This window comes from Callorhinchus milii, unplaced genomic scaffold (assembly GCF_018977255.1).
Source record: "Callorhinchus milii isolate IMCB2004 unplaced genomic scaffold, IMCB_Cmil_1.0 Scaffold19, whole genome shotgun sequence".
Lineage (NCBI taxonomy): Eukaryota > Metazoa > Chordata > Chondrichthyes > Chimaeriformes > Callorhinchidae > Callorhinchus > Callorhinchus milii.
Window position 1 is genome coordinate 10827646 of NW_024704760.1, and position 14898 is coordinate 10842543.

The 14898-nt window shown below is 42.7% G+C and overlaps 1 protein-coding gene across 2 annotated transcripts in view; it reads right to left on the reverse strand.

The window, feature by feature from the left end:
* The window catches only part of trim33 (tripartite motif containing 33), a 76945-nt gene that overhangs the window by 18949 nt on the left and 43098 nt on the right, over window positions 1-14898 (reverse strand). For both annotated transcript variants that reach the window (XM_042342023.1, XM_007909374.2), the window contains exons 5-11: window positions 13159-13275; window positions 10253-10367; window positions 10017-10160; window positions 5242-5359; window positions 3989-4239; window positions 2526-2708; window positions 1617-1817 (exon numbers count right to left, since the gene is read on the reverse strand). In XM_042342023.1, coding sequence (XP_042197957.1) covers window positions 1617-1817; window positions 2526-2708; window positions 3989-4239; window positions 5242-5359; window positions 10017-10160; window positions 10253-10367; window positions 13159-13275 — 1129 coding nt within the window. The remainder of the gene's footprint in view (window positions 1-1616; window positions 1818-2525; window positions 2709-3988; window positions 4240-5241; window positions 5360-10016; window positions 10161-10252; window positions 10368-13158; window positions 13276-14898) is intronic.

Genomic DNA, 14898 nt, shown 5'->3' on the forward strand with positions numbered 1-14898 from the left:
AACGTAGCCTTTCCCACTGAGGTGCTGGTTAAAGCCAGTCTGTGAGCAATCGAATATGTACATAGAGAGAATTAACCCTTGTGTATCACTGAAGTTCTACTCTGGTTACACCATGACTTGTTAGCAATGCCCCTCAGGAAGCGCTTGACAGTCAAGGTTGTGCTGCGCTGGATTTGGGATCAGGAGGTGTGGAGGGCAGCGAGGGTGGGGGTAGGAGAGTAACCAAAGTAAACAAAAAAAACAAATAAAGTGATCAAAACCACGATCAACGAGGAAGATTTTGAGGTGGGCAAATTGATTTTAATTTAATTTAAACCAAATTCCTGTCTGCCTGTTCAGTGGATGTTAAAAGATCCCACAACACTATTCGAAACTAGTTTTTCCTGGTGTCCTGGCCAAGAATCCCCAAATAAAATCTGTTTATTCTCTCCATGGCTGTCTGTGGACATTGCTGTGCTCAAATTGGCTGTCACAATTGCCTAAATGTAACAGACACTATAATGAATCCTATGACGTGCTTTGAAATGTTTTTCTGACATGACAAACACTACACTAATGTAAGGATTATTAGCACAAAGTTCTCTGCCCAATAAATAACCACCAATTAGTTTATTTTTAATTCAGCCTTTACCTATAATTAATCAGTGTGAGATTTAATCACGGTGATAATTAATCAGTGTGATAATTAATTAGTGCAAATGGAGCCTCACTGAGAATAACTGGTGATTAAGGTGCAAATGAGGTGCTTAACAGTGAAGGATTAGGTCTTGATCTCAGCTGGCACAGTGCTCCTTTGCAGAATGGGAGGAGGGGGAGAGAATATAAAATAAACCTTCTTCTTCCATACCCCAATATTTTCTTACTTTAACTCCAACAATCCTGGGTGGTGCACTGACTACCCTCAGCTTCCCCCTCCCTAAAAAACAATTACAGCGCTTAAGCACAGAACCAAATCAAGAGATATGCCCACATCAATGGAGAATTCAGTACCACACTTACAAATCAGAAATTAAACATTTTATCGCACATCTCTTAAAATTCAGTCTCTGTCATTTTATGGAATTCAAACAAGTGGTGCACAAAGTCATTTTGCGCAGGAACAATCCCTCACTAGTCGCACAGATCACAGATAATAATCCTTGCATTTGATATAGCGCCTTATCACAGTGTTGAGCCGTCTCAAAGCGCTTCATAGACTACATTGTAAAGTGGAATGACTGTATTTTGTCGACAAAACACGGCAGCCAATTGCGCACAGCAGTGTTCTAGTCGTGGATTGAGTGACGGCACTTTTTTTGAATGGATCATCATCACCGCAAAGCGATCGGCCAATCAACTAACAACAGGGTTCCTACTTACTGCTAGATGAACTGCAATGTGTTGAGTAAGGAAACTTGCCTAAGGATTCGCCCCATCCGGGAATCAACTCAGGTCATCTTGCTTGTGAGGCGAGCGTGCTAACCACTGAGCTGCAGAACTCCACTAGTCGTATAAATTATAAAGACAGCAAAAGCTCGGTAATTAGCTGAAGCTGTTTTGATTGCTGGTAAAATGGCCACTAATTGACATTACAGGGCGATGTCCGTTATACTCCTGAGAAATTAAATGATACCGACCTGAATGGGAGGGATATCTGGAAGCGGAGGCAGGTTCTCTGGGTTCGTCACTGAAGGAATCAGCTCTATGGTCGCGACTGTGGGACTGGTGGGCCCCCGGTTGGCAATTGCTAAGCTGGCAGTGGTGGGGCTGGTGGGGTTGGGAATGCTGTTGTGCACAGTGGTCGCAGGGAAGGGTCCCGTGTGCCCAGGATTTGAATGCTGTTAGAAAACAGAAGTAACAGATTGGGTTAGTAACAGCCCACTTGATAAACTCTTTTGAATTTGCTCTTCAGTGATACTGAAAGAGGTTGAAAAAGGCTACAACAAGCTTCCAAGAGCCAGTCTGGTTATGTTTATAATTCCACAGTCACTGCAACCATCTGCAATGCTCAAATAAAGGCAAATTGCATTGTTGCCTGGCTTAGTGTGTATTCCAACCATCATAGCAAAACACCAGTCCCCAACAGTAATGTCAGTCGTCCCCAGAATAACAATGGCAGCCAAAATCAACAACTTGCATCCACAGGATAGCACCTCAGAGCACTGCACAATGGCAGGGTTGGATGCAAACAAGAGAGTAAGGGGGAGTTGACCATAGGTGCAGTTGAAGAGGTAGGTCTTCAGGTAGGATCTAAAGGTAGAGACAAAAGGATTGTGGCAGGGGGTTCCAGAGGTTAGGGCGCAGTGATCGTAGGCTCGGCCACCAATGGTACAGGGAGGGTTTGAGGGGACGTGCAGCATGCCTGTGTTTACTGAGCGGTGGGCAGAGGAGTGGCATACGAATAGGTCAGAGGTGCTGCAGTGTGAAAGGATTTATATATGAGGATGAGTATCCTGAAATTGATGCATTCGGAGACAGGAAGCCTGGCGAGGATTGGGGTGTTGGGCGATAAACCTGTAGCTTTAGAGTATTGTAAATCTCTTTACCTGTCTTGGGATTTGTGGTTGCATCATTGGATACTGGTGCCCATTGTTACGAGTCATCCCTGCCATGCGAGCAGCATTTTGCACCATTCGCATCTGATGGGCTTGATGGGCCTGGTGAGCTTGAAGTGCAGCACCATTCAAATTCCCTCTCTGCATGGTCTGCATGCTGATCAACCGAGGAGGCTGAAAGAGTTATAACAATAATCAGACTTGGCAGAATCTAGACTCACTTAGCATTTGCAGCGCACCGTATATGGTCAAAACATCTTTTAAGAGCTTTATCGTAATTATTATTAAGTGCATCTGTTGGGAGAGAAATGCAGCCTTTACATTTGCACACAGTGAGGTCCCTCAAAGACAATTAAAGCAGAGCTAAGTTCATTTCAGAAGTATTCCAACTGGTTCTCACCCCAGGCAGAGAATTTATCAACAGACATGGAAGTGTTAAATGGCAATTTTAGCCAGCTAAATAACAGTACTAACTCTGCACGAAACATGTAATTCCAACTACAAATGCACCGTCACTACAGTAAAATCCTGTGCAGCATTCTGAGACATCGACACTATATCTATAATAATAATCCTTGCATTTGATATAGCGCTTTTCACATCTTCCAGATGTCTCAAAGCGCTTCACAGAATATGCTGTAAAGTAAATTGACTGTATATTTGTGGGCGAATCTAATACAAGGATTATTTTTATTATAACACTGAAGGTAATAAGAATGGGAATGAGGAGGGAATTACCTCTTCAGTACTTACAATTCTATACCTTTGGGCTTGTCTAGTCCTGTACTGTGTTTTATTTGCAAATGAGGCTGCAATAATTAATAAAATTCCTACTTGCATTACAAGTGATTACAAGGACTCAATATGTAATAATAATAATCCTTGCGTTTGATATAGCGCTTTTCACGTCTTCTCGACGCCTCAAAGCGCTTCACAGAATAGACTGTAAAGGGAATTGACGGTATACTTGTGGGCGAAACGCGGCAGCCAATTGCGTACAGCAGTGTCCCACAAACAGACGTGGATTGAAAATGACCAATTTATTATTGTTTTGTTTTGAGGGATTATTATTAGGCTCTGTGTGGAGTAAGGAAACTTGCCCAAGGTTTCGCCCTCTGCCTGGAATTGAACCCAGGTGTCTCACTTGCAAGGCGAGTGCTCTAACCACTGAGCTACAGGACTCCATATATCCAAGATAAATGAGTTGTACAGAACACGCGGCAATCCGACTGTTACAGCCATCTTTCTGCCCCATTATTGGGGCTATGCATTCAGACACCAAAGAATTCAATAGATGCAACTGTCTGCCTGACATTATTTGCCCCATAAAATATTTTAACCTCAACTTTGTATAAAAAGCTGCAGTAGGGTTCTTTACCTTTTTGGTGTAATAGCCTATTTTTCGTTGAATAAAATAGATGTGGTATATTTCATTAAACTAATAGGAGGTGTACCTGCTGCTGAACCATTTGCTGGGCTGTGGGCACTCGGGTCTGCTGTGAGGTTGGGTGAGCCAACCTCATCTGTTGCATCTGCTGCTGTTTCTGTGCAAACTGCTGCTGCATGTGCTGCAGACGCAGCTGTGCGAGGTTAATCTGCCCCGGCGGTTTCCCACTTGCTGGCACCTGCACCTGGGTGCTGTGCCCGATGACTACATTGGGCGTGTAGGTTGGAGGATTTGGCTTGTTTTCAATCACAAGGTTACCTAGAGAGGCAGAGAAAATAAAGCCATTTACTTTTTAAGAGGTACTTTATCACATTACTAGGATGCCAATCAACATAACCTATACTGTCTTTCCCAGTCCCAACAAGACCCCAAGCAACTGTTCAGACTAAGTGCCCAAAGTGCAATGATTGCCAGTACACTCATTCACAAGCAATCCAAGGCTTCAGTATCATTATTCTATTGGCCAAGACACAGGACAAAAGCTTTGTTCCCTCATCTTACATGCAACGGTGTGATCCTAGATTGCAGTCTTACATTTATTTTCAAACGAACAATTTGAGAAACAAAGGTGACCGTTGTCCGATACCCAGCATAGCCCCACAGCTCTAAACAGTAGCTTGAGTTAAAATTCACCCAGATTAAAAATATAAGGAAGAGACTGAATAATTATAGGGGGAAAAGAAGAGGCCATCGAAAAAATACATGCAAGATACAATGTTGAAATTGCCTTTAAAGTGAGTGGGATGTAGAAAGCGCTAACTCTAGCATTGAAACATAGCGCTGCATCAATGCTCAACATCCTGCCCCCACTGGCCCTTCTTATTCAGAAACAATATCCAACTCTAAAATTACATCAATGATGTCAGGAAATAAAGGCCAGCGGTATAAAGCCCAGCTGTAGATAAGAGTAATATATTGAGAGGAGATCAGTCAGCGATGTCAAGAGCAGGAAAACAGCCACAAGAATACCACACAGGTAATGGATAATTAAAGGAGATGAACTACACCTCCCAGGTTAGAAAGCCAGGCTTCCTGATCATAATTACTAGGACAAATACAGATCTATGATATTCCACCCCACAGTGTAATTCACTGTTAGATACCTGTATAGCTACTAAGGGTTACATGCATCTGTAAAACCAACTCTATCCCCTCTCTTCATAGCGGGAGGGGAATAGGGGAGGAAGGATGGGAAGGAACATAAGAGAAATATACTTATTTTTCAAGACAAAAATAATTATTTTATTAAGCTTTGCTTACCTAAATTCACAACATTTTTTGCCCAGAATGTAGGATCACAGTGGAAACGGACTCCACCATTAGCAGCCGGCACCGGGTCACACCGAGCTCGAAGAATATGGCGCAACTGAAATGTAATCTGTAACATAAAAATAATTCAATTTGTCCCTGTAAATATTCACCAAGTAGCGCTTTGCTCAGCCTGCAAAAATAGTTTAACACTATTCACATTAAAAGTTTGTTTTTCTCCAGTTGAATGTCGATAAGAAGCTTTCTGGCTTGGCTCCCAGCAGTGCCTCCTCACCTCAGGCGCTGACAGCATCACTATTCAGTAATGCACTCTCCACCTAATTAAACCAGTTCAGAACCTTGGTGTCTCATTTGACACTCAACTGTCTTTTGAACCTCACATCCGTATAACATGATCCATTCTGCCTTCCCCACCTCCGCAATATTGCCTGCCTCCACCATCACTTCTCCCTCAGGCTGCCGAGACCATCATTCATGCATTCATTACACACAGGTTCTCTACTAACTTCCTGCTAGCAGGACTACCCAACTCTTCCCTCCAGAAGCTGCAAATTATTCAGAATTCTGCAGCTCGTGTCCCCTCCTACACTAAGCTCCATGAGCCGATTATGGACCTTCGCCCAGCTTTACTGATTCCCTATCCCACACAAGGATCGAATTTAAGATCCTCATCCTCACCTTGAAAGCCCTTCACGGTCTTGCTCTTCCCTACCTCTGGGACCTACTAAAACGTTACCGACCTGTCAACTACCTCTGCTCAGCAGGCACTGGCGTGCTCCATCTCCCCCGCCCTGCCCAATCCACTGTCGCGGGTTGGGCCTTCAGCCTTTCTGCACACCCCCAACCCACCCTCTGGAACACCAACCCGGAATCCCTCCGCCTTGTCCCCTCTCATGCCTCATTCAAGGCCCATCTCAAGACTTCCACTTTGACCGTGCTTTCAGTCATTGTTTCACTGAAACCCCCACCCTCCACCCCTTGACTCCAATCCCCAGGTTGGGTGCAAATCCTTAACTATACAGTACCTTAGGACGTCCTCCCGACATGAAAGGCACAATATAAATGCAATGTTATTGCTGGTGATAAAAAACACAAAGTCCTCAGTCATCTTGCGTTATGTGGTGGGTGAAGGGGAGGTGGCAGTAAATCTGACATTCTAGTGTATTTCTCCGTGATACTGTTGCCAATCTGACTAATGTACTTCACAGACAAAACTAGACAAGATGATAGAAAAGTTCAGTCAAACACGCGTCAGTGCACTCTTTAATAACAGACATTAGAAGTGTGTCACACTCTTCCAAGGTTTGTGTACCCAAAATGAGCTAGATCCTCGTACAGATAAGTACATCTTCAAGCTACAGATAAGATGCATCTTCAAGCTTCTATTTCTACTCAAAGGAATAGATGTAAATAAAATCAAATTTTAATTACCAGGAATGCCTGAACCGACATGTTCAAAAGCAGCTTGACACTGCTGCAGGCTGAGCCTGTTATAGAGTTGAAAAGATCGACAAGACCTTCCTCTTCGGTCACTCTCCTACCCCCACCCTCCCTGCCCCCAACTCGGGTGCAAATCCTTGACTGTCCAGCCAGCACCTTGGGCAGCCTGCGACGTGAAAGGCGCTGTACACATGTAATTTGTTGTTGTAGTTGAGGTTTAGGTGCATAAGCCCCCATTGTAAAGAGGCTGCTGAAAGAAAGGGCTCCCGGTCAGCTTTCCCGTGGTTGTCCCTGAAGTTTCCTACGGCTTGCACGGTATCCACAGGAAATGGCACTGATGTCAGCTCATTTGCAAAGTGATGTCAGCAACACTGACTGTGCATAACATGCATGCTTGGTGCAGACAGCCAGGAGTATACACAGTATACTCCAGTGTTACAATGCATTATAATTGGGTCACTCTCCACTGTGTCTCAAACATCAGCCCACAAAGGACTGGGTGCACTTGACTGCCGCTTTTCATTGTACGTTTTGAAATCAATCAAATGAAGGTGAAGAAGGCCAGCTACTACAAATGAAGGACAAGTGTAGACTTCCCACTCCTGTGAGGGATGTGCTCAGAAATAAGTGTTAACCATCACATTTATCGGTCGGTGAATTTTACATCTGCTAGCAATTAGATGTGATTATTTTCACTGGGCTGTACATGTGGAACAATGTGCAAGGAGACAGATCGGCATTATACACTCTAGACATAACGATGGATCGAATTCTGCGAATGCTAATGGGTCTTATAGATCATAATAATACTTACATTTGATACAGTCCTCATCATATTGTTGAGACATCTCAAAAGTGCTTCACAGAATATTTTGACCGTATACTTCATGAACAAACTGCAGCAGCTAATTGATACCTTCAATGAGTGATTTCTTCTACCTATATGTATTGCTTTATTGATCCATATATTTTCCTTTTTAAGTCGCAATGCAATAACTTATTCAGGTTCATTATATACACGCCGCTATTTTGAAATAAGTCACAATGTGGGACATCGCTGTGTACAAATGGCTACCAGGTACAAATACATAGCCACTACACTCAATAGCACGCACAAAATCAAGTGCAAAGATTAATATCATAAAGCATATTTCAAGAGCAGCATTATAAACAGCCTCCAAAAACTGCAGTTACATTTTTCTGCTGCAGAAACATTTCTGGAATCTTAATTTAGAAATTTCTGTGAATTTGAGAACTGATGCATTAAATAATAGATTGCTGTAAAGAGCCAAAGTTAGAGCATGGGGGAATAGTGCTACAACGATCCACCCTAGAAAGATTGGTCATGTTCATTTTATTTGCTGGCAGCAGCTCCCAATACGCTTTATTCCTCTGTAATATTAATTCACCCTGGATTATGGAAAGGAAACAAATGCAATTTTGTGCTACTCTTCAGAGGAAATGCCCAATTTATCCCCAAATAATCCACAAGTTAGATGTAACTAAACCTACCTATACTACCGCAGCAATCAATCTATAGCTTCAAGCATTACATTCACATTTTCTCTGGATTTGCGGTCAGGAGCTGTACTAAACACCTAAACTGCTTTGGACAGTGGTCTGCAAACATCTACACAGACGCTACCAATCTGGGTCCCTTATTACCACTCTTATCCTAGAAGCATAATGGTGCATCATAAACTCGCTTTCACTCTCTTTCCTACAACTAAAACACAACCTGTTTATTTTACCTTAAAAATTAACCCATTTCAATTTTACTTAGCTGTTGTTTCAGACATAATTCCGATGTTGGAAACCTGGCATAAACAGCAGAGGTGAACTATTTCATGCTTATAATGTTTGTCATTGGGAGACCAAACATCCCCATTTGCCACTCTTCCCTTTTATGTCTATATATCTATTCTATACCAGAATAATAATAATCCTTGCATTTGATGGAGGGTCTCATATTAATACTTCAAGCACATTAAAAGGAATTGATGTAAAGTGAAGCGAGTTAACTGAAAATGCTTATCAATAACAAAAATGTTTAATTTAAATGCAATAACAATTATAAGAAATTGACTCTACAATAATGAAAATGCCCTTCAATTACATCAGATGCTTTGTAGAATGTAGTTAGATTCATCATGTAATATACTTCAATAGAAAAGCCAGCATACAATTACAGTGTTGGGGTAACTACAGAACATCAGAGATAGGGTCATTTCTCAACTAAGGGTATACATAGACAATAGCACTTTTTTTCATTACTATTATTACCCTTGCATTTGATATAGCACTTTTCACATCTTCTAGACGTCTCAAAGCGCTTCACAGAAGAGACTGTAAAGTGAATTGACTGTATATTTGGTATATTTGTGGATGAAACGCGGTAAACCAGTTACGCACAGCAGTGTCCCACAGTCATGGATTGAGGTGACCAATTTACATCACACCATAATCTAGTTTACAACTTAGTCTGTCTTTATAATGTACGGCTTATTAGTTGAGTTGGAACTACCTTGTTTCTAGATTTAGTTGCAGCTATCTATTAAAACTTGGATATAGGTATCGAATCCACTCAGGTTTATATGCAACAACAAGATTACATTTGTATATACAATAGAAAAACAAATATGCAAACAACAGATGAGTATCGCAACAGTTGAATATTGTCATCAGTCACACCTCCGATCTCAATTTGCAGAGCAAAATCAATTTCCAACATCTTCAAAGCTCCCGACTACAGGTCAGCTCACAGGATTAGATTTAGAATGGCAACAATATCCTCAATAGTTTGAGAAGCTCCTGGCCATCTTTCACCGGACAGAATTTTTTTCTCTCAAATGTATAAAGGAATAATATAATAATCAAATAATCAAATGTATAGGCAATATTATAATATAATCTATAATCAAGGCCACAGCATTGTTTGTGAGACTGGACTCTCTGGAATGCTGATTCAATGGAAGAGTACAAATTTATAGAAATACTCATTACCCAGGTGGATTAAAATAATGCTCTTTTTCCCCCAAGTCCCCAGGGCATTCGTTAAACCAAGGTCAGCCTGTAAATGTAACGGTCTCAGCATCAATTGCTGCATGTGGCCAGGCATTCCATACTCTGATTTGCCTCCACATGAGGGTGCTTCGAACCTCTCCTCCTCCCCACTCTAAATACACGTGTTCTTGTTACCAATTTTCCAAGCAGTGGAATGAATCATCAGTATCAATTCTCTTAACGCTAGAAGTTTGTCGCTGAATATAAAGCTACACATTTTACTGAACAAATCTCATTGAAAGGCTGCTGTAGCTGTGCCTTACCAATCTCTTGCTGTAAAGTAGAGCTGTGCTGCCACTGGAAATGGCCCACTTTGCAAAGTTCATCACGTGCTCCACCTGCTTGGCAAGGCTGGTAACATCCTGCTGCTGTTGCAGTAATTTTATTTGCCTCTCCTTTGTTACACTCTACAGACAAAGAACAAAGTCATGAAAGTAAATTATAAAGCACGTTAGAGCAGCACTGGGCTGTATCTATGCAAAGTCATTGTGTACCATACCTCCAGCTGCTGTAACAGATTCTTGCCCTTCTTGTTTATCTCATTGATGAGTGTAAATATGGCAACTTTAATGTCATGCTCCACCTTCTTGTTCGTATCCGAGACTTCATTTAACCTGAAAAAAAAAATACATGTTAACCTTGAAGTCCTGTAGCTCAGGACAGGGCAGGGCAAAACCGTGGGCAAGTTTCCTTACCTCACACGCCCGATAATAATCCCTCAAGAAAAAAAAAAATTTGGTCACTCAATCCACAACTGTTTGTGGGGACGCTGCTGTGCACAATTGGCTGCCGTGTTTTGCCCACAAAATATACAACCAATTCACTTTACAGTATGTTCTGTGAAGCACTTTGAGATGTTTCGAAGACATGATAAACAACAACAACAAGATTCCATTTATAGAGCGCCTTTCACGTCGGGAGGACATCCCAAGGCGCTGTATAGTTGGGTCAGGACCCGAGCAGGGGGGAAATGGTCAGGGTGAGGGGAGGGAAGGGAGGGAGCGAGGAGGGGGTAGAGAGTCGAGAGGAGAGCTGAAGGCACAGTCAAAGCGAAAGGACTTGAGACCGGCCTTGAAGGAGGAAAGGGAGGAGGCGGCGAAGGCACTGGAGGATAGAGTTCCAGAGCCTCGGGGCTGAGAGGCTGAAGGCCCGGCCACCGATGGTAGGGCGGTCGGGGCGGGGGATGTGGAGCAGACCGGAGCCAGAGGAACGGAGGGTACGGGCAGGTAGGTAGGGGGATAGTAGGTCAGAGAGGTAGGAGGGAGCGAGGCCGTGAATGGCCTTGTAGGTGAGGATGAGGATCTTGAATTCGATCCTCTGGGGGATGGGGAGCCAGTGGAGGCGAGCGAGGGCGAGGGTGAGGGTGAAGGTGGGAGTGATGTGGTCCCGAAGCCTGGTGCGGGACAGTACAGGAGCTGCAGAGTTCTGAATGACCTGCAGTGTGGAGGGAGGGCCGGGAAGGCCGGCGAGGAGAGAGTTCCCATAGTCCAGCCTTGAGGTGATAAAGGCGTGAACCAGAGTTTCAGCCGCGTGAGGGGTGAGGTAGTGCCGTAGTCTGGCGACATTCTGGAGGTGATGGAAGCACTTTAACAAATTGAAGGATTGTTATTATAACCTTTAAAATGTAATCGTAGCTTGTTTAGAATCATCATGAGCACACTTATACAGCAAGATTACGTAATCCTTTCTAATTCCAGCGGTCTAGGAGTTAGAAAGGAGGACCGTGCCTTGTATCGATGTTAAGGATCGATACAAGCATATGATTATAATAATAATTCTTGCATTTGATATAGCGCTTTTCACGTCTTCTCGACGTCTCAAAGCGCTTCACTTAAAATGCTGTAAAGTGAATTGACCGTATATTTGTGGGCGAAATGCAGCAGCCAATTGTGCACGGAGGTGTCCCACAAACAGTCATGGATTGAAAATGACCAATTTATTATTGCTTTGTTTTGGAGGGATTATCATTAAGCGTGTGGAGTAAAGAAACTTGCCCAAGGTTTGGCCCTGCCTGGAATTGAACCCAGGTATCTCACTTGCAGAGCAAGCGCTCTAACCACTGAGCTACAGGACTCCACACACTGGAGCCCCAATTATAAAATGCTTCTTGTTCCCTGCTCAATTACCAACCTCCCATTCTTTTACTGAAATTCAACCTTTAACATAATAGTATGCAGGAAATACCCAGGGAATGCCCCTTTAGGAACATTTCACCTTGAAAACCCACGTGACCATCCTCACACTACAGTGCAAACGATACCATTCAGTTTGTTGCAAGAAGGGGCAGCACTGACAAAAGTAATTAACAAGGGGCAGCCTTGAAGGTGTAATGGAGAAGACTGCAATTTGCAGACCAGGAGATTGCCGGCTCAAATCTTGTTCTGTACTGAGTTTGCCAGTCTCAACCGGGGCAATATCGGGAAGCGAAAGTGGCCTCGGCGTTAGGGAAAGAAGCAGCCAGCGTTCTGGCTCCTGGTCCTGCTTGAATACTCTCTAATGGCTGTGTGCATTTGGCAGCCAGACGGAGAGACGTCAGGCTCGGCTGTGACACCCTCTATAGTCGAGTGGCTGCCAACGCTCATTTCCAACTCCCAGAGCCTGCACACCTAAAGTTTCACTACAAGTAGCCCAAGGATTGGAGGAAGGGCCCTGATTCAGGTGTTATACATGTAACACAAACATTCCCCATCATGAGCATTCAAACACAGTAATGCAGAAGCCCGTAGATAACCTCTATAGTGGTGGCCAATCTGTTTCTATCAGTCAACAAAATACATTTTCTTGACCGAATATTTCTTGATTAACACAATAAATATTCAACCAAGAAAAACCTGGGAACACACTATCGATTAATCGAACACGCACTTACCTGAAGTCATGTGAATATTCAGGGGTCACTTCTTGACGCTCCAGAGGAATCCCCTTTTAGCCCAGAAAAGTGACCACTGCTCCCTGACAGTTTTACAAAGGAAGATCTTAATTAGGAACAAAGGAACAGGAGTAGGCCATTCAGCCCCTCAAGCCTGTTCCGCCATTCTATAAGATCATGGCTGACCTGTACCTCAAATCCAATTATCTGCCCTTGCCCCATATCCCTTGATCCACTGACCTAACAAATATCTAACTACCTCAGTCTTGAAAATGTGAATGGATCCAACCATAATCCACAGCCTTTTGGGGGAGAGTTCCCGAATTCCACTACGCTTTGGGTGAAAATCTGCCCCTGATTTCACTCCTAAGTGGACTGGCTCTAATTTTAAGATGGTGCCCCCTTACAATACAATACAAAATTACATTTGTATAGCACTTTTCACGTCAGGAGGACGTCCCAAGGCTCTTGTTCTGGAATGTGTTTTTATCGTGTTCAGCCCAGGAGCTGAGGTAGCTGACTGTGAGTGGCCCTACCTGTTCTGAACTTGACTGGCTGCGTACTGCACGTAATTCCTCTTCTCTTGAAGTTTGGCCATTAACGTCTCGATGATGATTTTTTGGTTTTGAAATGCTTCTTCTAAAAATTGATACCTGTGAAGGAGAAGTTGAAGAGTTTGCCACAAAAGAATTAACTATAATTTCTTCTCATAAAATAAACAGGAAAAACGGTTGTCTCGAGGAGAGAAAAGATCCCAGTAAACACCTGGGGTGCAACACTTCATAACAGATTTGAAGCAATCACTGATTTAATGTTGCATATCTCATCCCAATAAGACAAGGAACAGTAAAGTCTACTTCAGAATGTTCGAATAACTTATAAGCGGCTGCAAGAAAATATACCTTGTTCTGTTCATGCAACAAAGTGGTATATATTATACATATATAACATATATATATGTGTGTGTATGATCCTGTTGAAAAGGTGGCTGTAATAGCATCCATAATAAATTATTGGCTTTCAAACTCGAGATCTGCAGGAAGCTGACTATAAGAACCTTAAACCAGTCCCAAAGGTAATCGCCATAGGCATGTTTCACAGTATTAACTGTGGAACTCCAGTACTGAACACTCCTTTTAGGTATATTAAAAAGCTCAGTTAGGTAATTAAAACAGTGAATCTCCAGCTACATGTTGCAAATCATTTAAAGACCTCACAATGCACTACAATGTATTCAATCAGACAAATATCCTCAATTCATGCTTCTTACATTTAATTTGCACATCAAAGACTGAACTCTGAAAGTTTGAGTACCACAGCCCCACAGAATGGTGCTGCAACAACAAACTACATTTATATATCAGGCCTATCACGTCAGAATGGCGCCCCAAGGCGCTGGACAGTGAAGGGTTTTCACCCAAGCTATGGTTGGAGTCAAGATGGATGGAGGGCAAGTGGTTTGGAGGTGGGAGGATGACCGAATGCACGGTCAAAGAGGAAGGTCTTAAGGCGGACCTTGAAGGTAGGAACGGTTTACAATGATACACATTCCCAGCGCTGATGGGCTAGTAATTTTAGCTCTTTAAAGTAGAATTCTAACCACTTGATGGGTTACATCTTCCACCTTTGCAAAAGCTCCAAAGCATCAATTCCTAGAACTTGAAGATTTGTGATATTACCACCTGTCCAACAATTCCCTCCCCCCGAAAAAAAGTCATTCACTTCATGAGTGTTTGTGGGACACAGCTGTGTGCAAATTGGCTGCGGTGTTCACTTACAAAATATGAAGTCATTGCATTTTACGGTAGATCCTATGAAGCGCTTTGAGACATCTTCCTAATGGGAAAGATGCTACATAAAAGCAAGGATTACTATTTTTGGCTTACACTATAACTGCACTGAAAATTGCTAGGATAGTCGTGTTTCCTGTTGAAAACATTTTATACTTGTCTGAGGATCTTCTCAAAGGCCTAGACTTAAACAGATGACGTGCACCGAATGCAAGACTCAACTCTAGTGCACATGGAAATAACTTGTTGGTGTTGAACGTCCTTGTTAAAGCACAAAGTGCTATGTAACAACTGGATAGCAACAGTTGGATAAAAAGGATTTCATGTAGAATTTGTTTCTTAAAAATATTTGTACTGAACAAATAGTGCACAATATCTCCACCTCCAGAAACACTGGCAAAAAAGTGGCATTAAAGAACTGGAGGAATTTAGTAACAAAATGCTCCTACAGTGTTTACTAAGAGGAGCAATTGGCCTATATTTTAA